General features: G+C 49.9%; 2 protein-coding genes across 4 annotated transcripts in view; both read right to left on the bottom strand.

Annotated features, from left to right (window-relative positions):
* The window catches only part of NCBP3 (nuclear cap binding subunit 3), a 32,722-nt gene extending 29,014 nt beyond the window's left edge, over positions 1 to 3,708 (bottom strand). Inside the window, exons 1-2 of the mRNA XM_019429519.2 lie at positions 3,492 to 3,708; positions 1,329 to 1,394 (exon numbers count right to left, since the gene is read on the bottom strand). Of these exons, the coding sequence (XP_019285064.1) occupies positions 1,329 to 1,394; positions 3,492 to 3,674 (249 nt within the window). The 5' untranslated portion in view covers positions 3,675 to 3,708. The remainder of the gene's footprint in view (positions 1 to 1,328; positions 1,395 to 3,491) is intronic.
* An 8,446-nt stretch (positions 3,709 to 12,154) lies between these two features.
* The window catches only part of CAMKK1 (calcium/calmodulin dependent protein kinase kinase 1), a 28,136-nt gene continuing 19,176 nt past the window's right edge, over positions 12,155 to 21,114 (bottom strand). Inside the window, exons 13-16 of one of the 3 annotated variants that reach the window (XM_019429554.2) lie at positions 19,406 to 19,493; positions 19,056 to 19,184; positions 16,824 to 16,927; positions 12,155 to 14,203 (exon numbers count right to left, since the gene is read on the bottom strand). In XM_019429554.2, the coding sequence (XP_019285099.1) occupies positions 14,131 to 14,203; positions 16,824 to 16,927; positions 19,056 to 19,184; positions 19,406 to 19,493 (394 nt within the window). In that variant the 3' untranslated portion in view covers positions 12,155 to 14,130. Of the gene's footprint in view, positions 14,204 to 15,226; positions 16,157 to 16,823; positions 16,928 to 19,055; positions 19,185 to 19,405; positions 19,494 to 21,114 lie in introns of those variants that run through there. The other 2 variants (XM_019429552.2, XM_019429553.2) reach the window with 2 other exon arrangements.

Below are 21,114 nucleotides of genomic sequence, written 5' to 3'. Positions count from 1 at the left end.
GTGCACTCCCTAAAGCATTTTCCCTGTTTAAAAATAACACCAAAGCAAAGAAACTCTCTCCTCTATTCTAGGCTTGTGTCCATGGAATTGCCAGTTTTCATCTGTAAGTGACAAGCAGCACTGATACTTCACTGAAAAGCAAAATAATCAGCTTCATAAATTTTTCTCCAAGAGCTAAAATAAATCCAGATCCAGGAACTCTTCACTCATTGTATATTGACTTTGCCACCCTGGCTGAAGGTCTGACTACAAGAAAGCTTGTGGGGATTGGTGAAGCAGCAACACTTTGTTACTCCCCAATAGTTATGCTAATTTTCTTCAAGGGCTGCAAACAACTAACCTATCTTCCCTTAGTAACCTTAAGTACCAATTCTGGGGCTACCATCTTTTCCCCCACACGTTTCACATAATGGCAAACTGTACAGGAGCAAGAAGAGCACAGTCTACCGCTTTTTCAGTTACAGTAAGAAAACACTTTAGTCTATTTTCTTGCCTGTCTAAAAGATGATCAGTTCCTTCTTTTGGCCTTTAAGCAATCTGAAACAGATTGAGACCCAGATAAAATATAAAAAGGTGAGCATGACATATTTATTTTTATTTTTTGTTTTTATACAGCAAATATAGTTAAATAGTACTATTATTTAGAATTACAATTCAAAATTCTATTCTAAACTTAATTGCACACATTAAAATCAGAAAGAATGTCTAAGTTGGACGTCACTAATTAAAGTGACAGATGTGTACTGTTTATAATAAGGAAAATAATAGGTTTGGCTCGGTGAGGAGTTATAGGAAAGCTGGTAATCTAGTAATAGTAATCACCAGATAAAAGGCAATACTCCCAGGTACTGAGTAATTCGGCTGACTTGGCCTTCAAAATTTAGACAGCCACATAATCAGGAAATCCTATTTTTCTAAGCCTGCAACCAGTGAAAGAATAAAGACATTTACTAACGGCCTACTATATGCCAGGTACTTTTCATGTTTGTTTCATATAAAGTGGAATCAGTATACACATTTTTAAAGAGTGGACAAAACACAAAAAAAGCATTCCCAGAGCAGAACTTTTTCCAGACATGGTTAAGCATGGGCAACTAGGTACATGGATTTTATCTTGTCATAAATGCCAGAACACAAATGCTACCTGGATGTTTTCAGGAGGCATGAAGGCATCATTGTGCAACACAAAATTTAAGTTAAAGAAATGTTTTAATCCACCAACAAAAGAAAAAAGGAGGTAAAGAATAACTGCTGTTCTACAAGTCCTGGGGACCAAGCTCATGGAGTTCACTTGCTTAGCAAAATGAATAAATTATGGTCTGTCTTACCTTGGAGGTGACATCAATTCCAGTGATGAAGCTGCCAGCCTTGTTTTCGTATCTTCTGCTTGTGTCCTAACACGAGGGGGAAGGGTGAGAAATGCTAACAGCAATTGAGGAAAAACTCATGATAAAAGATAGTTCCGTGGGGCGCCTGGGTGGCTCAGTCGGTTGAATGTCTGACTTCGGCTCAGGTCACGATCTCGCGGTTCGTGAGTTCGAGCCCCACGTCAGGCTCTGTGCTGACAGCTCAGAGCCTGGAACCTGCTTCGGATTCTGTGTCTCCCTCTCTCTCTGCTCCTCCCCAGCTCACACTCTCTCTCAAAAATAAATAAAGATTTAAAAAAAAATTTTTTTAATTAAAAATTTTTTAAAAACACCAGTTCCGCAACAGATTCCTTTGGGATAGTCATTCCTTTCAGCAATCCTTCCTCACCCTGACAACCCTTTATTATGAGGAAGCCTGTCTCAGCGACTCTGGGTAGTAAGCAATCAACCCCTCTAACAAGAAGTCTTTTCTAGACCAGATCCTGTCCCAAACCTTAACTAAGTCTATCAGCTGAAGGTATTTAGGTTAAAAAAAAAAAAAAAAATCTACAGGCTTCCATGAAAAATGTCCAAGATAAGTTAAGGCATACTCATTCATCTCCCCAACCCACACAGGACAAATTCATCATGTCATGCCACCAGGTGGAGCACAACTCCTCACCAAAATGCAGAAAGTCCAGACTCCCCTAGATGTCCTGGGAAAACAGTACAGTGCAATGAAAAGAGGATGGGACATCAAAGCCAAAGACTCAAGTCACAGCTCTGACATTCACTGATTACATGACACTGTACAACTCCTTTGGTCTCTCTGGGCTGGGTTTCCTCCATGGTATCTGCCAACCTTCCTGAACTCTTTAACTGCTCTCCCATTTGCTCTACAGAACTTAACGTTTCTCCAACAAAACAATCTTGTTCCCATCTCAGAGCCTTTGCACCTACTGTTGCCCCTGCTGGGAACACTTTCTTCCAAATCTGCACACGGTAGGTTCCTTTTTTGTCATTTAGGCTTCAGCTTAAATATCACTATCTCAGAGGAATTCCCTGACCATCCTATCCCGTTGGCTTCCCACACTGCACACCCTCCCTGTCTTCTGTATACTCTGTCCCATTAATATGTTTTACTCTCTTCATAGCACTTACCACTGCTAGAAATTCTTTGTGTCCTCCAACTGAAACATAAAGTCCAGTAGAGAGTTTAATAGGGACACAAGAATTGCATGTTGCACTGAATGAGTAAAGGGATGATACCTACTTCACAACTGCAGTAATATTTAAACAATACGATATAGTAAATGGTAAAATGCCACTACGTTGTTACTAGAGTCATCATCATTTGCTGTCTTTAGTGATTTCTATCTTCACCTTTTTCCATAATTTCAGTTTAAAAGCCAGACTTGCTGACATGTGGTAAAAAGTAGTTCATGTTAGATGAGAAATTAAGTACAAGAGCCATGCAGGACTGAGACCAGCCCTAAGAACCAGACCCACCAAATCAAAAGCAAAACGCCTCTCACCAACCCCTTTGTGATAAAAGACGGACCACTGCTGGTTCGTTTACGTTTTGGTCTCACTAAGGGTCATATGCTGGGGCCACGGTGAAGGTGTTATACAGAGCAGCTGGAATGAGGACAAGATGCCTCTGAAGTCACAAAAGAAACACTGAGTTTCTGCTGCTAACAAGTCCAGCCCTCCAAGAGAAACCGCGAGTGCTATGTTTAACAAATATCAGCTCCACCGGAGCTGAACTCAAGGGAGACCTGGACACCGGCGTCACTCGACAGTTCCTTCTGTTCCCGCCTGCCCGCCCCCCCCCCCCCTTTATCTCAAGCCCTCAGACAACCCCAGCCCCTCCTCACTCACCCCTTTGCACAGCCTGCCTCAGAGAAGCAGCAAAGGGGGTGTCCTCAACTACCCCCCTCCGCTCCCCCATCTTCTCCAGCCCCCTCAACACCCATTTCCGGGCGCCCTGGGGTCCCTTCTCCCGCTGCCCGTCTCTCCTCGAGCTTGGCGCCTCCGTCCCCTGAGCGCTCGCTCCCGGTGACTCCCCCAGCCCAGGCGCCGGCCGCCTCCCCCGCGGGACACTAGCTTGGCGACCTCCTCCTCACCCCCGCCCCCCGCCCGTACCGGGATCAGTTCTTTCAGTGAGCGCCGCACCGGCACAATCTCCAGCTCGCCCTCCTCCACCTCCATGGGCTCCGGCTCGCCACGCTCCAAACTGGAGTCCGTCTCAGGCGACGGGAGGCCCAGGGCCGGCCCCGCTGGGGCCTCTGCTTTCACCGACACTCGCAGGCCCCGTACGGCCGCCATAGCCGCCCGCCGGCCGCACCACCGAGAGCCCGCCTCACACACCCGCCGGCTAGAGCGCCGCCGCCACTGGCCATAGAGCAGCCGCTGCTGCTCCCTAGAGTGTCACCTGCTTCGGCTAGAAGCCCCCCCCACTCAGCGCTGCCGCCCCCTGGTGGCGGGAGAAACCCAGGACAGATGGAGCGGGACCTGGTGAAGAGAAGGCGGGCTCGAATGAAGACGTGGGCGGGGCCTGCTTGAGGGGGCGGGGCCTGAAGGAGATTGGTGTAGTCCACTCTGAGAGAATAGCTATGCCTTGAGCAGTAAACCTGTTAGAAAAGGCAATTTTACTGAGAGAGCATTACATGTCAGTGTTCCAAGTGCTTGAAATCATACAACTCTGTTGAATAGGTGCTATTATTACCATTTCACATATGAGGAAAGTGAGGCATAGAAATTTACCCAAGGGTTTATTTAAGGAATAAAACCTGAACCTGAGCCTACCGAGTCTGGCTCCAGAGCCCAGAGTGAGCCTTGGTCTATCACTTCTGGGCAATATGTAGGTTTACAACATACTTGTCTTGAGAACTTTTGTCTCTTTCAAGTCTCCCAATAATTGGTCCATTTTACATGCATAAAAATTGAGACTCCAAGAGGGCAGTGAACTGCCCAAAGCCCAGAGCTTGACCCCCAATTTCTTGACTCCCCAGGGCTCAGTCCACTGTAAATTCCTGAGCATGGTTTCTTGCAACATTTCTAACAGCCTGGTCGGGAGACAGGGAGAGTCCTCTAGGCTTCCAGAGGGCACCACTGGTCAGTTTTTGCTTTGAGTCCTGATTTTTCACCTTTCTCCCTGTGTTACCTTGGTCTAGTTCTGGCCCCTAACTGGGCCCTATCTTCCCATCTGAAGAGGGCGTAGGTGGACTCCTATGGTCTCCCAGGCCCTACCAGCTCTGACGGTGGAGGAACAAATAATTATAAACCAAGGGAGAATATGATCAGCATCAGACACACCTGGGTTCCAAACTGACTGGCTCTGCCCCTTGCACCATGTGTGACTTTGGCCAAGCCACTTAACCCTTCAAAAATCTTCAGTAAAATGGGACAATATTTCTTACCTCCCCTCAAAGGAGATTGTGAGGGTTAAATGATGTATGTAGATGCAGGACCCAACGGAAGGGGTACACACATCAAAGTTTTTCTTAAATGTGGGCTGTATCGCAGCACGAACACAAGGTGGGGCTCTTTAGAGGGCTAGTTTTGCTTGGTGACAATAGTTACAACATTGGATTGAATGCATGGAATGCATATGCATGCATTTTTAAGAACATTTCAAAGACATTTTTTGCTTGGAGTGGCCAGCTTTGGATGACAGTTACAGACCCCACCGTTACACTTATTTTTAGGCCTGAAGGGGAGAGGGATGGGGAGAGGAGAAAGCAATCCTTCCTCAACTTTGGCCTCAGGAGGCCAGCACATAAAGCTGGGTAAGCCCTCCCCCCTCAGCATAGGAGTCTTCTTGCTTGAGGATCCAGGCATTGCAGTTCAGCACAGTTCAGAGGAAAACCAGTCCCCTGGCAGAGCTCTAGCTGGCAGGAGAATTAGGAATCCAGAGCAAGCCAGGACATCAGGTAAACATCAAGTTCCTAGACTCCTACCAGGAAAGCCCTTTGTGCCTATCCTTTTTGGGTTCACATAATTTATCCCCACCTCACCACCTTCACTTCGGTCCTCAGTGTTAGCCTGCTGTGGTGGAGCCACAGAATTAGGAGGGGTAAAGAATAATTTTCAAAACAGTCAAAAAACATGACTTACGTATAAAATGAACACATGTCAAAGTTTTTATTCACTGGTTAATGAATGAGGACATCAATAAGATATTAAAACTAGTTCAAAAGAGAATTTGAGAATGAATACAGAGTTGGTCAAAGGAATACTGAAATGAACTTAACAAGACAGGTTAATGCCCCACAAGGCAAGAAAGTGCAACCTTTGCGGTTCCATTTTCTACCAGGCAGAAAATATCTATATTGCTATTGGACAAGAATTATTTACTCATTATAAGTCTCCTATAAATTAGCCTCTACACTTACAGAGTTGTAAAATACCCTAATCAAAAGTAAGTCAGAAGTCAAGCAAAGATACACATCCCTAGAAAATCAGATGCTCGCCAGCTGGAACTGGCAGGTTGGACAACACCTGACACTACACTGAGAGGACATCAGCGTAGTTCTTTTTCCTATTCCTTTTTCCTATGTCCAAGTCTGGATGATTTTTTATTGACAGAGGAAACCAGGGAAGTGGGACATTGGGACAGACAGGATAGGGAGTTCCACGAAGGAAGTGATCAAGTGGCAAATGTGGTGGAACTTGGCTTGGGTCTAGAGGTTTGTTGACTGTTGGTGACCTTGAGGAGACCAATGTCCATGAAGGGGAAGGTAGATTAATGGCGCAATGTGAGAAGTTATGGACGACTCTTTTGAAAAGTTTGTCAAGATGGAGGCTAGGAGACAAGGGAGGATATTAACAGGGTCTTCTATGGAATTCACGTTCTTTTTTTTCTTTGACTGAAGTTGGCCACACCCTTTCCTTTCTTTCTCTCCCATTCAGGGATGAGGGGAATAAAAATAATAGAAGCATACCTCTCCTAGGGTAACAAAAGGAAGAGCCATTAAAAGGCAATATAAGCTTCTAAGGTGAAGTCAAATGCTACCCGAGAACTGGTAACATGGCCCACTGACCTGATGTGATGCCTATTCAGAGATGTTCTTTAATGCTGTTTTAAATTGGGCAAACATAACCTCATGCTCCACACCCCCAAGTTCATGTCTATCCTTGGAACATGTACAGGTCGTTAGTTAAGGAAAAATTTCCACGGTTAAAAGAAAGGTCATGAGGCAGCTGACCCTGGTGACAGGGTTGTATCCATGTCCCCCAACCTGCTACACAGCTAAAGTCTTGAAAGGACTATCATCCCTCATTTTCTCCATCTGACTTGACCATTCAGCCTCATGGACACTGATGGCAACTCCCTAGTTCTTGAAACTGCACACACTCTTTCATTATAAAGCCACACTTGGTTTTTCTTTTTCACCTTCCCTGCCCCTCCTGCTCCAATGCCTTTTTGGGTTCTTCCTCTGTTTCCAGTCCTCCATGGGTCAATCCTAGACCCTCTTTCTTCTCACCCCATGCTCACACTCTAGGCCATCTTATCACATCCATGGCTTCCAATTCCACTGCCAACCATACTCCAAGGACACCCACATCTCCATCTCTGGTTCTCCCCTCTCCTCCAAGCTCCAGATCCACATGTCTAACTACCTACCGCACATCTTCCCTTGAATATCTTAAGGCACCTCTGCTTCCTACGTCTCCCTCACGTCCGTCTGCTTCTTTGCATCCTCTTGGCTACTGCTCCTCAGCTTATTTCCATCCCAGCTATCATTGTATCCTATCTTGTCTGGACACTGCAGTGGCCTTCCCCCCTCACCCCCCCTCGATTTCTCCGTTTTTCTGATTTCTTCACCCTCATGCCTCCTCTACACTGTAGCCAGACTGATCCTTTCGATACACATTATCCAGGTCTGCCTCCCCTCCAGCTTCACTTTGCACTGTTCTCCTCACTCCTAACATCTCCACTTCAGTTGGTAAGCACCATGCTCCCTCTTACCACAGGATTCTTGCACAACCGGATCTCTGTTTGGAGCTTTCTTTCCTCCCCCTTGGCCTAGTTAGTTCTTCCTCAACTTCAGATCTCAGCTGGAACCTCCTTTTCTCTGGGAAACCTCCCTAACTACTCTTAGAAAGCCACCACCACAAGCCTTTCCTATACAGCACTCATGTCAGTTCAAAATCATCCACACACATGCGTGGCAACTTGATTAATGTCTGTTGCCTGCAACAGACTGTGAGAGCCATGAGAGCAGGAATAGTGTTGATTTAGCTGAGTGTCTAAGTCAGTGTCTAGTTATAGAAGGCCCTGGACATATACTGAAACGATGGATGGATTGATAGATGGATGGATGGGTGAATGGATGGACATACCTAAAGAAAATGAGACTTTTGTCCACATTATATTTAGAAGCATGGAGCAACAGATCTACTACCCATCTTTACCAAATTCTAGACCAGGGCTATCCATGTGAACCATCACTGTTTGTTAAAATCACCTAGGTAAGGATAGATACTTGCAACTGGTAGATAAATAAGTGTTGGAGATGTAATACACGGTACAGTGATTATAGAAAACAAAACTATTATAAATATTAAACTTTCTAAGAGACTAGATCTTAATTGTTCCCACCACTAGAAGAAATGATAAGTATGTGAAGAGACAGAGGTGTCAGCTAATGCTACAATGGCAATCGTATTGTAGTACAAATGTATCAAATCAATACGTTGTACACCTTAAACATACTATATTAAATGGCAATTACATCTCAATTAAAACTGATGAAGAAACTTAAAAATCAACTGAAAAGATTGGAAGCTAGGAAGCTGAAAAGATTACATACTGTATGATTCCAACTCTCTGACATTCTGGAAAAAGCAAAAGTATGGATACAGTAAAAAGACAGTGGTTGCCAGGGGTTGGGGATTTGTAAGGGGTGACGGTGGGGGGAGGGAGGGATAGACAGGTGGAACATGGGGGATTCTTAGGGCAGTGAAACTATTCTGTACCAAACTGTAAGGATGGAGACATGATATTATACATTTGTCAAAACTCATACAATGTACAACACAAAGAGTAAACTCTCAACTGTGGTCTTTAGCTAATGATGATGTGTCCGTACTGCCTCACCATTTGTAACAAATGTACCACACTAAAGCAAGATGTTACTAACAGGGGAAACTGGGAGGCCAGAGAGGAGGTTGAGAGGGTATAACAGGGGACTCTGTACTTTCCTTTCAAAGTTTCTGTAAGCCTAAAACTGTTCCAAAAAATAAAGTCTATTAATTAAAAAAAAAAAAAATCGTGACTCCCAGACCAGTTAAATCAGATCTCTGAGGGTTGAGCCCAGGCATCAGGGTGTTTTCAAAGCTCCCTAGGAGATCCTGGCATGTAGGCATGTTGATAACTACTATCTAGACTGAATTGGGAATGGGAGGGGGAGACGGCAGCTGGGAGCCCTCTCTCAGCTCTGAGGCAGGTTTCCCAGGAAGGTGGGTGGATATTGGCACGCCTTGCCTAAAAGGAGATGGGAGCGGGGAGGGGATCCTCTTTTGTGAAGGCCCCAGAGCCTTAGGGATGGTCCCTGGACTCTGCGGGAGACCAAGTGTACAGGTTTAACCAGCTTCTTCCTGTGTTGCAGCTCCCCATTGTTCCCTTTCTGTTCCTTCAGCATAGAGCCCTGTCCAGGCCATGGGGGGTGGGGGGGGGGTGGGGGTGGCTCTTGAGGAGACCAAAGGTCTGCGGGCGGGGGGCAGGGAGGGGAATGTCACAAGATCCTCAATGCAGACAGCAGCAGCCAATTGCAAGGACCACGGCTAGGAAAGTGACTGATCTTGCAGGGGATGGGGCAGAGTGAGCCAGTCAGTAACAGGAAAGAAAGAGCCACAGCAGAGGGCATCTGAGAGAGAAAGCAGGAGGGGCTTCCTCCCACATGTCCTGGAGAGTGGGGCAGTAGCCTTTGGAAAGCCAAAGGGGTGGAAATCTGGGTTATAGCTACAGGGGAGTCCTGAGCTAGTTTGCTAGGCTGAGGAGCAGGAACAGGGAACTGGAAAAAGCCAGAGATATACAGGCCAGAGAAAGGCCTCATTACAGATCAGGTGGAGAGAATGGGGCTCCCAGAGGGAAGGCCCCATCTTGTGATTCAGCTGAGAGATGCTTTTTGAACGATCTTCATCATGGTGAAACAGTCAATGGGCAGATATAAGTTGAGAAAGTGACTCAGCCAGTGGGTGAGGTTGCAGTTCCTGGGCCCCGATTCCAGTCTTGTGGGAGAAGGACTGGACACCAGACCACATACCAAGGGTGTCTCAGGGGCTATGGACCAGGGATGGATTCCTAGAGGAGGTGACTTGGAGATGGTGGGGGCCCAGGCAGTGGGGAGGGCAGGGAGGCTGACCACAAAGCTGGGATGGGCTAATGACAAACTGGTCAGCTTAACCTGGGAGGGGATTGGCAGCTGCCCTGGAGAATGAGAGGATACGGACTTTGTTGCCTGGGTTGTCCTAGCTGGAGAAATAAATGGGTCTGAGATCCCAGAGGGCAAAGCCAGGTCTGTGTATGTATGGGGGAGGGGACCTGGGAAGAAGATGGTCATTTAAGCCATGGCCACCCAGTCCACTAGGGGGCTGGAGTGGTGCAGGGAGTCCTTGCAGACCAGGGCTCTGTACTGCCGGTGAGATGGAGAACAAGCCTTTCTCCAGACCCTTCTGGGCCTCAGTTGATCCCCAGAGTCCAGTGCCACCCACTGCATGGCTCCCCTGGCCACTCTCGGCAGGGTCCCAATGGCCCAGGAAGCAGGCCTGCTTGTTTGCCCAAGGGGTGTGCAGGCATGTGTGTGTTTGTGTGTAAGAGACTCCATTATCTGTGGGGTGTTTATATGGGTCCCAGTATATGTCTGGGTGTCCCCCTGGGAAAATTCGAACCCGCAGTAGCCTTGAGCACCTCTCCCTCTTCTACCTTAGACTGAGACCACTTAGGATAATAAGTATTGGGGAGATCAGATACCAAACAAAGTGCTCATGGGTTCCAGAGCCCAAAGAGATTCTCTGCAAGTAATCAGGGCACTCCAAGGGCAAACCCCAGACTGGCCCCGAGCCTTCAGTTGGACACCACTGGCCTCAGCTCAGCTCCCCTGTGTTTAGGCTTGGAAGTACAGCCTCTGTCTCTGGTTTTCCTAGATGTCCTTACCCTGTGCAGCGTTCTCCATTTTCCTGGCAGCTGATGTGGGAAGACCTGGGTGGGGTAGGTGGGCTGGGGACCTGGGCTCTAGTCTGGCTCTTCCCTAGCTTGCCATGTGACGGAGCGAGACACTATTTCCTGAGCCTCAGTTTCCCTACCACGGTGTGCCTCCTAGAGTGGTTGTCCTTGTGGGGAAATGGTGTCATGCAACCTGTGGTCCTATTCAAAGCTCTTATGCATGATTTGGCCTGTCATACCCAGGCCCAGGGCTTGGTGACCAATGCCAGGGATGAACCAACACCTTGAAGGTGGGACTGACTTTGACAAGCAAAGGCAGGGATGAGGGAAGGCAGTGTTCTAGAGGAGTGGGTGGGTCTGGAGAGCTGTGGGGAGTAAGGACTCAATGGAGTGTAGGGCATGGCTAGGAAACCATCCAGAGAGGGTAGCAGGGTTGATGGCAGGGGCCTCAAACTGGAGGAGCATGGTAGGATTCTGAGAGGGAGGAGTATGGCCAGGTTGGTGCCTGAAGATTGCTCTGGCAGGCAGTGAGAGGATGGATTGGAGTCCTAAGGACCAAGGCCAGATCAGTGAGGAAGTGAGAGATGGTGGGGAAGAACTGGGAACAGATCTACTTACTGGTCTCGGCATTTGGGAAACTTCTGCCTGGCTACCAGTGTCCCTCTTGTAGAGGGCTTGGTACAGTCAGTCTCTCATGGGACCTTCACAGGATGACCAGGAAACATGCAGGAGAAACTTTGGTATCCATTTCTCAGACGGAAAAACTGATCCCCAGGCTGGGTAGCCTTTGGCTTGGTCTCCTGGTGGGGCTCCAGTTTTACCCAGCTGGGAACTCCACAGATGGGTAAATACCAATCATGCAGGATATGCTGAGCCCATAGTCATTAAGGCTGGTTCTGGGCAGCTCCAGAGACAGAAAGTTCTTTTTAAGACCCTCCCTTGCTGAGTCCTTACTAGATACACAGCACTGTATCAGATGCTTGGCACCAGGACTTCATTTAATGTCACAAGAACCCCCCGAGGAGGTGCAGCTGTTATCCACATTCTACCAATAAGACAACCGAGACTCCTCTCCTCCGATGGCTTGCCAAAGGTCACACAGAGCTATTAAAACAAAAGCTTGGATTCAAGCTCAAGGCTGTCTGGCCTCAATGATGACTGTTCATGATGGCCATGGGGGGCCTACTATGAGCAGGGGGCTGCAGGGTCCAGAGAGCCCATAGCAGTGCTCAAGGCCAAGGGGCCAGAGTAAAGACACTAGGCTCATGTCACAGAGACTCCGTGATGCTCCACTGGGACTTTTGCCCTATGAGGAGTGGGATGGCTCCCAAGGACCCGACCTTGGGCTCCCTGGGCCCCTGTGAAACATGGGCAGCCCATTGGCTCCTAAACATCGTGTTCTTCCCAAGGAGGGGCCGCAGAACCTGCTCCAGAGCCTGAGCCACATCCTGGACTGTAGCTCCTCACCCTCCAGAGCCAGTCTTTCTCCCTCCCTCTCCCTCCTTTCCTCTTTCTCGCCTCCCTCCAGAGCTCCTCTCACCACTGTCCTGTTCAGACCCTTGCAGAAAAACTAGAAAGCCAGCGATCCAGCTGGTGAGAAAGAGCACACATCCCAATGTTGAAAATGTACACACAGTTTGTTGTTGTTGTTGTTGTTTAACTCAAGAAAGGGCTTTTATTGTTTTTAACTCACTTCCTGGGAAGTTAATTTTTTAAACACTCTTATGGAGTTTGTTCATCATTTGTGCTACATTCAAAAGCAGTAATGCCAACCCAAACCTTCAGTGATGCGGTAAGCACCCCATCCAGGCTCACGTGGGCAATGAAGCCAGGCCCACCTTTGAGGTCTGCGAGGGCAGGTCCAATCGATGTAGGCCCCTGAAACTCCCACCCTCCGGGCCCCAGTGTAGAGATGCTCAAGGAAACTTGTGGATCTGTGATTAGCCTCCCATGAACTCTGAAAAAGTGTTCTTAAAAACAGTATCGAATTATTGTTTAAGCCCTGGGTTACAATGCCTTAGTGCAGAGGGGCCAGGGAGAAATGTGGGCCCATTGACAATGGGCCACATTCTGCTCATAGCCTTAAAGACACATAGAAACTATATTACAGATGCACGTGCCAGTGCAAGACATGCAGGTGTGCTGTGTGCAGCAGATGGGCACGCACATGCGTGTGTGCGTGGAGGCGCGACACATACCCACAGGCACAAAGATGAACAGGACACAGACACTCCTCCAGCCCAGCCTCCCTTTCCTTCTCAGTGCCCGCCTTCCTGCAGTAGGAACCCCACAGAGGCAACTGAAATCCCGTGTTTAGCCCATGTTTTCAGGGGAGGTATCTGAGTCCTGCTTTATTTTCCTTTGGGGTCAATCTCTTGAGCCATTTGGTCAGTAAGTGCCAAGCCAACCAGGCACAGATCCCAGGGAGAAGATAAAGTCTGCCCCAGCATGGCCAGGTCCACACACATGCTCCAGCGCACCAGCTCTGAGCAGGCCGAATGTCAACCGTCTTTGGGGTGAGGCAGTGGCAGGAGGCCCACCTCTCTGTGGCCACTTGCCAGCATGCACACCCCACCAGGGTCCTGCTTCCAGTGCTGCCTCCAACCTGGGCAGTTTGTCCTTCATTGTAGGAACGTGAGGGCAGCTTCTGGGGCCAGATGGGTAGGCCAGTGTAGGGTCGGAGATTGGATTCCAGTTACATCAGCATCTGCAAGGCCACAGCCCTGTGAGTCCAGGGCCTTTGGTCGGCCAGCCCCTGGTGTCTCTCCTACAGGGGAGCCACACGGGGAGGGAGTAAAGTGGGCAGGGAAGGTGGGTGCTCCTGGCTCAGGCCCCTGCCGGAAGCTTTCATTTAACCCATTCTCCCGGTGGCGCCGAGTGTGACAAAATCAAGGAAGGTCAGTCCATCCCACCTGGCTGCCAAATAATGAGGAGTGTGCCGGGAACCACCCAAAGCTGTAGGAGAGCTTTCTAGGTGTTCCCAAGCAGGCCTTTACACCACTCCACTCCTGACATTAAAAACAAAAGTAAAAGACAGCAAAAAAGGAATCTGAATTCTCCAATGCTGGCCCCTGCCTCCCTGAGGCCTAGGAATACCCACTGAGGGCTCAGAGCCTCCATGTCAGCATTCTCAGTAGACAAGAGCTCCGGCAGGACCCCCTCTGAGGTGGGCAAGGTACAGCTCTCCATGCGCATGAGGCAGTGAGCCAGGCCCGCCTGGCTCCCCGTGGGCGGTCTCTGCTATGGTGGTAAGCCAGGACTCCACCTGCTACCTTGGTTTCCTACCTCCTGCCTTGCCAAGCAGCCAGGTGGCGTTTCTAAGGCACCATGGGTACCTCTCTTTCCCATAGGATGGATCCCATCAGGGAGAGCCAGGACAAGGAGAAAGGCCTTATGGGAGCCCTGCCCCCCAAACCCCAGATGACAAACATTCCAGTCCTGTCCCTGGACTTGCGCGCTGAGGTCATGCAGCATGATAGAAGGAGGAGGGCCGGAAGAGGGGCCACAGTCCTCAGCCCCCTGCCCGCAGGGGCGACTGTCGGCATGAGGGCAGTGGGCCTTTGGAGGCGTGGGATGAGCGTGCTGCCGGCGGCCCTGGGCGCATGCAGGGGCTCAGGATGCAGCCTCATCTTCTTGAACGCCGGGGAGCTCCAGGCTCTTGCCCCCTTCGCCACACCTGTCTTTCCTGTTCAGGGGACACCACGGGCAGAGGGACCTCAGGGGTCAGAACACGCACTCAGGAAGACACTCTCACACATACTCACACAGCCATTCCTTTTCACAATTTCTCAGCCACGTCCCCCTACCCATTTCCCCAAGCTCACCTCAGCCTCACCCCCCCCCCCCTCCCGCCACCGCACTGTGGCCCCTTGCTAGTCTCCCTACCCCTAGCGTCGGCCCACAACCTTCCACCATTCCTTGTCGCCTGGAGATGAAGTCCACACTTCCCAGCCCGGCTTTCAGAGCTTCTCACAACCTGACCCGGCTGGCTCACAACTTGACCCAGGTCACAGGCTCTCCATGTTGACCTAGCTCAGCCCCCATGGTCCTGGGTAGAGGAGCTTTGGTTTTGAATTTCCTTTGCTTTCACAGGGAAAGGTCATGATCTCACGGTTCAAGGTAAATTTAAGTCCTGCGTCGGGCTCTATGCTGACAGCTCAGAGCCTGGAGCCTGCTTTGGATTCTATATCTGCCTCTCTCTCTTAAAAATAAAAATAAAATAGGGGCACCTGGGTGGCTCAGTTGGTTGAGCGTCCAACTTCAGCTCAGGTCATGATCTCACAGTCCGTGGGTTAGAGCCCCGCATTGGGCTCTGTGCTGACAGCTCAGAGCCTGGAGCCTGCTTTGGATTCTGTGTCTCTATCTCTCTCTGCCCCTGCCCCGCTCATACTCGTGTCTCTCTCTCTGCCTCTCAAAAGGAATAAATGTTAAAAACATTTTTTTACATAAAATAAAACATTAAAAACAAAAACAAAAAAAACACGAGTCGGGGCACCTGGGTGGCTCAGTCGGTTAAGCGTGCAACTCTTGATTTCAGCTCAGGTCATGATCTCACTCACAGTTAATGAGTTCGAGCCCCACATTGGGCTCTGCACTGACAGAGCCTGCTTGGGATTCAATCTCTCCCTTCTCTCTGACCCTACCCCACTTGCTCTCTCTCAAGATAAACTTAAAAATAAAAAAATAATAAACTTAAAAATTAAAAAAGAAAAAAAACCCAGAGTCTGTCAAGGATAAATGTTGGGACTCTATGATGAAGTAAAACCTACTTTTCAAAATTCAACTTGGGTCACAGAATTATAGAATTTTATAGCTGAAAAGGATTAAGCCCAATCCTCTCACAGTCCAGATGAGGAAACGGGCCTTTCTCCCCATTAACGTGTCCATAAAAGGACAATGATTAGTACAACGTTGCTCGGTTGTATTCCTGGGTCCCAGTTCTGTGCCAGATATAGACTAGATGTCTTTAGCCTGTGACTGCCTTTTCACACCCCTAGGGGGCACTGAATCACAGGCACTGAGCTAGAGTTACCAGACGTCCAGGTTTGTTCATTACGGTCGTACTTATGCCTTTTGTCCTGCCATAATTAGTAACAGATTCCTCTTTCACTCTCAAAAGTGGCTCCATTTAGATGTTAAATATGTGATCCCCTACACTAAACCCAATTCCAGCCTCGAGGCCTGCAGACTTAGAGGAACCCAGGGAACCCCTTCTTCCAGTCCTGCCCACCTCACTGAAGAGACAGGGAACTGAAAATAAGCTCAGTACCGTCAAGGCCTCTCCAAAGCCCCCCCAACCTCAACTTCCATTGGCCAGGAAATTTGTCAGCTGGAGGGCAAGAAGTTGGTATATGGACATTACTGAGTGCAAGCAACCTCTGGCTGGAGCAGACCCCAGCTCACCCACTGTGATGGGACTTGACACTTCTGAAGAGCCCACTTACAAAAGGGTGGCCTCACACGAAGCCAGTGTGTGGGCCCCTGCACAGCACAAGTGGTGCTACTCTTTCCGGACAGGCTGAGGTACGTAGACAACATCTGGCACTCACCTCTCTAGGGAGCACGCCTTTTCCACACAGCAGGTGGAAGGGGCGGAAGATGGGGGTGGGGGTGCACAACGTCTCCTCCCTGCAGCATCCTTCATGGGCCAGAGGAAAGCAACCAATGTCCCAGGACCACCTTCTGGTCTAGGACCCCTCAGGGTTTTCTCTCTGCAGGTCTGCGCACAAACTCCAGCAGGCCTTGTTGGCATCCCAAACTGACTTTTATTTTAATGGAAGAAGGCGGAAAAGCTGAGGACGAGGCTCACAGAGGTTTGGGGAATTGCTTCTCTGACCTCTCCTAGGAGGTGGTGAATGCACATGCCTGGGTCACAGTAGGGAGCCTTCAACAAACGGGAATCTCTTCCCTGGCCCTATCAGCCAACCCATCCATACTTGCGGGACAAGCATTTACAAAGTGATGACTGAGCACATGGCCTCAGCAATGGCTGGAGGTAGCATGAGCCACTCAGGAAGGCAGCTAACAATCCCCCCGGGCCAGGAAGAGTCAGCAGAAGTGCCCCTCCTTCCACAGACAGGCAACCTTCTACAAGGAGCAGATACGAGGCCTATCCGCAAACCTCTACCAGGCTGCCATGGGCTGAGGACAGAGGTGTAAACAGGGCCTTCCTCTGGGACCTGGCGAGTCCCCAGGCTCCAGGCTCAGCCTGCACAGCCCAGTGACAGTGAGAGTCTCGGGGATATAACACAGCCCCCACCCTACCCCAGGGAGCACCCTGCAGGCCTCAGCCCACAGATACTTACGACAGTAAGTTTCCTGGAGCAGACATAGATCGCTCTTCCCTCCGAGCTTGGGGCTCAAATGGGTTCCCAAAGGAACGCTTTCTCAGCATGGACTTAACCAGGATCTGGGGAGGACACACATGTCAGAGTGAGGAACACAGAAACCCAGGCTCCCAGACACATTGGCAGCCTCTACTCTGATTCCCTAAGGGCACAGCTTCCAGGTGGCCCTGCCTAGGCTCCCTTTCAGTCAGCAGAGAAAGGAAGAGAATTCCAAGCAGAGGAAATGGCAAGAGCACGAGCGGTGATGTTGAAAGGTGAATTCTGGGAATGGTGAGGAGCTTGGCACAACTGGTGGGGGTGCCCAGAGGCCAGGAACAGACTACGAAGGGTCTGGAATGCCAGGCTGAAAGGGGGCTTTATCTTGAAGACATGGGGCGTGCAATCAGGAAATGCTTTAGAGCTAAGGTGGGGAGCATGGAGTGAAGGAGAGGTTGTGCCAGGCAGAGCAGAGAGGAGGCGCACAGCAGCCTGGGGGAGATGCCTGGACAGGTAGAGGCTGCTGCACCCCAGCTCTCTGACTTTGTCCCTCCTCCTGCAGCAAGGACAGTTCTAGGCTGCTGCCTACACACACACACACACACACACACACACACACACACACTCACAAACACATGCCTGGCATGGGGGTGCATTCGTTTACTTCATTCATTCATTCATTCATTCATTCAATCAACAACTATTTATCAAGTGCCTAGCATATTCCAGACACTATTCTAGGTGCAGGGGCCACACTGAGGCAAAAATTCTTGCCCTTTATGGAGCTTATGTTCTAGTTAGGGGGACAAGTAGTAAATAAGACAAATCAGTAAAATACATGAGTTAGTGATACGGGCTGAGGAGAAAACAGTAAAACAAGGCAGGAGGATATGGAAGGACAAAGAGGAGATGGGAACTTTTGATAAGGGGCCAGGGAAGGCCCACTTCTCACTGAGGTGACTTTGGAGTAAAGGTCTGAAGGGAGTGAGGAAGCGAGCCCTGCAGATTTCTGGGCAGGAGCACCCCCCAGGAGGAAAGGGAAGTGCAAAGGTTCTGGAGCAGCAGCTTATGCAGCACATGGTTGGAGCTGAGCAAATGGAGAGAGGAGAGGAGAGACGAGGTCCACAGGGAGATGGGGGCGGAAGGTACGCGGACTGCGCAGGCAGTCAAGGTTGTGGCTCCTACTCCGAGTGACATGGGAGCCTACGTGAGCAGGGTAGACATGAAAAGTGACATGAACAGTCACTGGGACCCACCCTGGCTGCTGAGCTGAGCACTAACTGTCATGCGGGTGACGGTGGAAGCAGGGGACAACTTGGGAGGCTATTCCAGTGGTTAATGGTGGCTAAGACAAAGGAAGAAGCAGAGACCCTATGGGAGCTGACTGGTTCCAGAGACCACAGAGCCCTGGAGCACAGGAATAAGCAGGACTCTGGCCACCTGTCCCTAGCCGGGCCTGGACCAAGCAGGGAGGGCTAATGCACACAGGCCTGATGTACCCACAGCACAGGTACCAGCTCTCTCTTTGCCTCGTGCTTACTCTGACTCGCTGTGATATCTCAGTGCAGGGAAGGTCATGGTTCTCAGTGTCCTCCACAAAACCCCATGTGGCCACGAGGGGCTACATGAATAACTTCCAACAGTTAACATGGAAGATGTCCAGAGAAAGATGAGAAAAAGTAAAATGTGAGAGGAGAGTGGAGGGAGCACATGGGTGCGGTCCAAAGAGCTCAGGGCCACCTCTCCAATTCAAACGCTTCCTATGCCTTCTTAGCGTCATGTCCTTGACACAAAGTACAGTGCTTGGAAGCAAGGAGGGAAGGAGGGAGGGAGGGAGGGAGGGAGGAAAGGAAGGAAGGAAGAAAGGAAGGAAGGAAGGAAGGAAGGAAGGAAGGAAGGAAGGAAGGAAGGAAGGGGGAAGGAAGAAAATATTTCTTCTAGTCATGGTGAAAGATACTCGGTGAGGGCAGTATATTTCTTTAAATCAGTCACTCTCCTCACCAAGTCTCCTGTTCTCCCTACTGTGAGGCTGAATAACATGGCCTCTTTCCCCACTGCCTTTCAGCAGCGCCCCAGTAGATCAGCATTGGGGATGACTGACCAGATGGCCCTCTGTCCCCTGACAGGGCCCGCATAGAGCTAGTCTCAGGCAATGACCATGCCCTCCTCAGGCCCTCCCAGGATAAGGGAGTCTTTGGCCCATCACCCTCTTACCACCGTGGTCCAGCTGGGGATGAGCTTGACCGAGTTCTTCACTTCCTCCTCGGTCACCTCCACCACACTGCAGTGTTCCTCCTCTGAGGGAAGGGGCTCCTCCCCACTCTTGGTCACCCAGGGGTGCAACTGTGGTGTGGGAGGACAGAGAGAGGTCAGACAGACACCCAGTCAGCAAAGAATACCACGGGCATTCTATCAGCAATCGCCTTGAGGGGACCCAACGCCCATAAACCCCCAATCCAAACCCAATATATATATGACTTGGTGTAGGGCTCTCTAGAAGGAGATACTGAGGCCTGTTTGCTGTGTCCAAGGCCAGCCCAGCTCAAGACCTCTGGTTCCCCAACCTTGATGTCTGGCACCCCAATCCTTGTTTCAGGATTCTTGTCTAGCATCTTCAGAATTAGGTCCTTGAGCTCCTCACTGATGTTTGGCCTAAAAGTGGGGAAGGAAGGAGATGAGGGAGAGACAGTCAGTGAGGCTTCTTTCTTGCCCACCTCTCCATCCCCACCTGCTCTGGGATTCCCTGAATAGTACATGCCAGGTCAGAGACACACCCAACCCTCACTTCTCAGAGAGCAGGAAGGTATTGAGGCAGAAGGAAGGAGTTTCAGAACAAGTAGATGGATATCCTTCTTTCCTGAATAGGAAGTAAAGCCATCTCCTCCAGAGGCAGGGGCCACAAATACAAATGCGGTCCAGGGGTACTGGAGACCCTCTCAGTGCAGAGATGGTGAGGATAGTGAGAAAAGTCATTTTATGGGACACCAGGGGCCTTCACCCCGCTCACCATCTTATCCTCTCCTCTGCCTGGGAGGTAGCCAGGAAATACTCTCATTTGACAGAGGAGGAAACTTAGGCCCAGAGAGGTTAGCGGGTTGGCACATTGCTACCCACAAGAGTGAGGGCAGGGATGAGAGATTCAGGGGAAGGGGGAGCAGGACACTCAGCCCCACATTAGCCTGACTGTTTCTGCCCAAACTCCAGGCTTCTTTGCTACAACATTTTTGGGGAGCCCATCCATCCAAGCCTGCAGAGAAGGAACTCACTCTTGGGACTGTTGACCTTGGTTCCCTCTGCTGTCCTAGATATTTAATCCCATTTACAACTCTTGGGATGGGAAGAAAGAGGGAAGAAAGAGACCTCCGGCAGGGGGTACAGCAGGAGGAAAGGTACAGAGACAGGCAAAAAGGGGTGGAGTCTAGTTGGCTAGTGCTGTGGGGGAACAGGTGGTAGAACCCAGATGTCCTTGAATGCCAGGGTCAGGGAATGGCCTCTTCATGCAGGCTTTTGGGAAGCCTTGGAAAAACTTTAAGCAGGAGATATGGTGAGATTTGTTGTGCTTCATCAGGGTCACCCTGGCCTGACTGGCGGCTGGACTGGAGGGAGGCTGGCAGCAGGGAGACCAAAGAGAAGGTAGCTAGATAAATCCAAGGACAGAACCAGTCAGGGGCGCAGGTGGCAATGGAGTCAAGAGATACAGAAGAGGTGGACTCAACAGGGCTCGGGGACCAGACAGGGAGTGGGAACGAGGGAGCAGGAATCATTGAGGACAATGCCCAGTTTGGTTTCTGACCTTCCCAGGGCACTTTGATCAGATGGCAGAAGGGCCTGATAAATAAGGAGCCATGGTAGCCAATATCATAACCAGAAGAACCACAGATGAGCAGGGAGACCTCTCCAAATAGTCCCTCTCGGCTCAGAGACCCCAGTTACAAATGAATGGATGGGGAGGAGGGAGTGGCTTCAAATCCCAGACCCACTGATAACTCTCCTCTGGAGCCTCCACTTTTCCATCTATGAAATGGGGAAGCAAACTGGGATCTTGAAGGCCTCCTACCCCATGTGGGGAAGATAGGGGTTCCCCATGATTCCAGGGTCCGTGTAAAGTTGATGCCCATTGACCCCACACAGGCTTTTAGTGAAGGAGTAGTGTGAATGTGTGACCTGGCGTCATTCTTGCCCAACTCCCAGCCTCAGAGTTCCATTTGTACAGTGGAATCCGATTAGATGTCTCTGAGACAGTCCCACCCCTCCATCTGCTCAGGAGCCCCTC

This window comes from Panthera pardus, unplaced genomic scaffold, assembly GCF_024362965.1.
Source record: "Panthera pardus isolate Hobbes unplaced genomic scaffold, ASM2436296v1 HiC_scaffold_3, whole genome shotgun sequence".
NCBI classification, from domain to species: Eukaryota; Metazoa; Chordata; class Mammalia; order Carnivora; family Felidae; genus Panthera; species Panthera pardus.
This window is presented reverse-complemented; position numbering and strand designations above follow the sequence as displayed.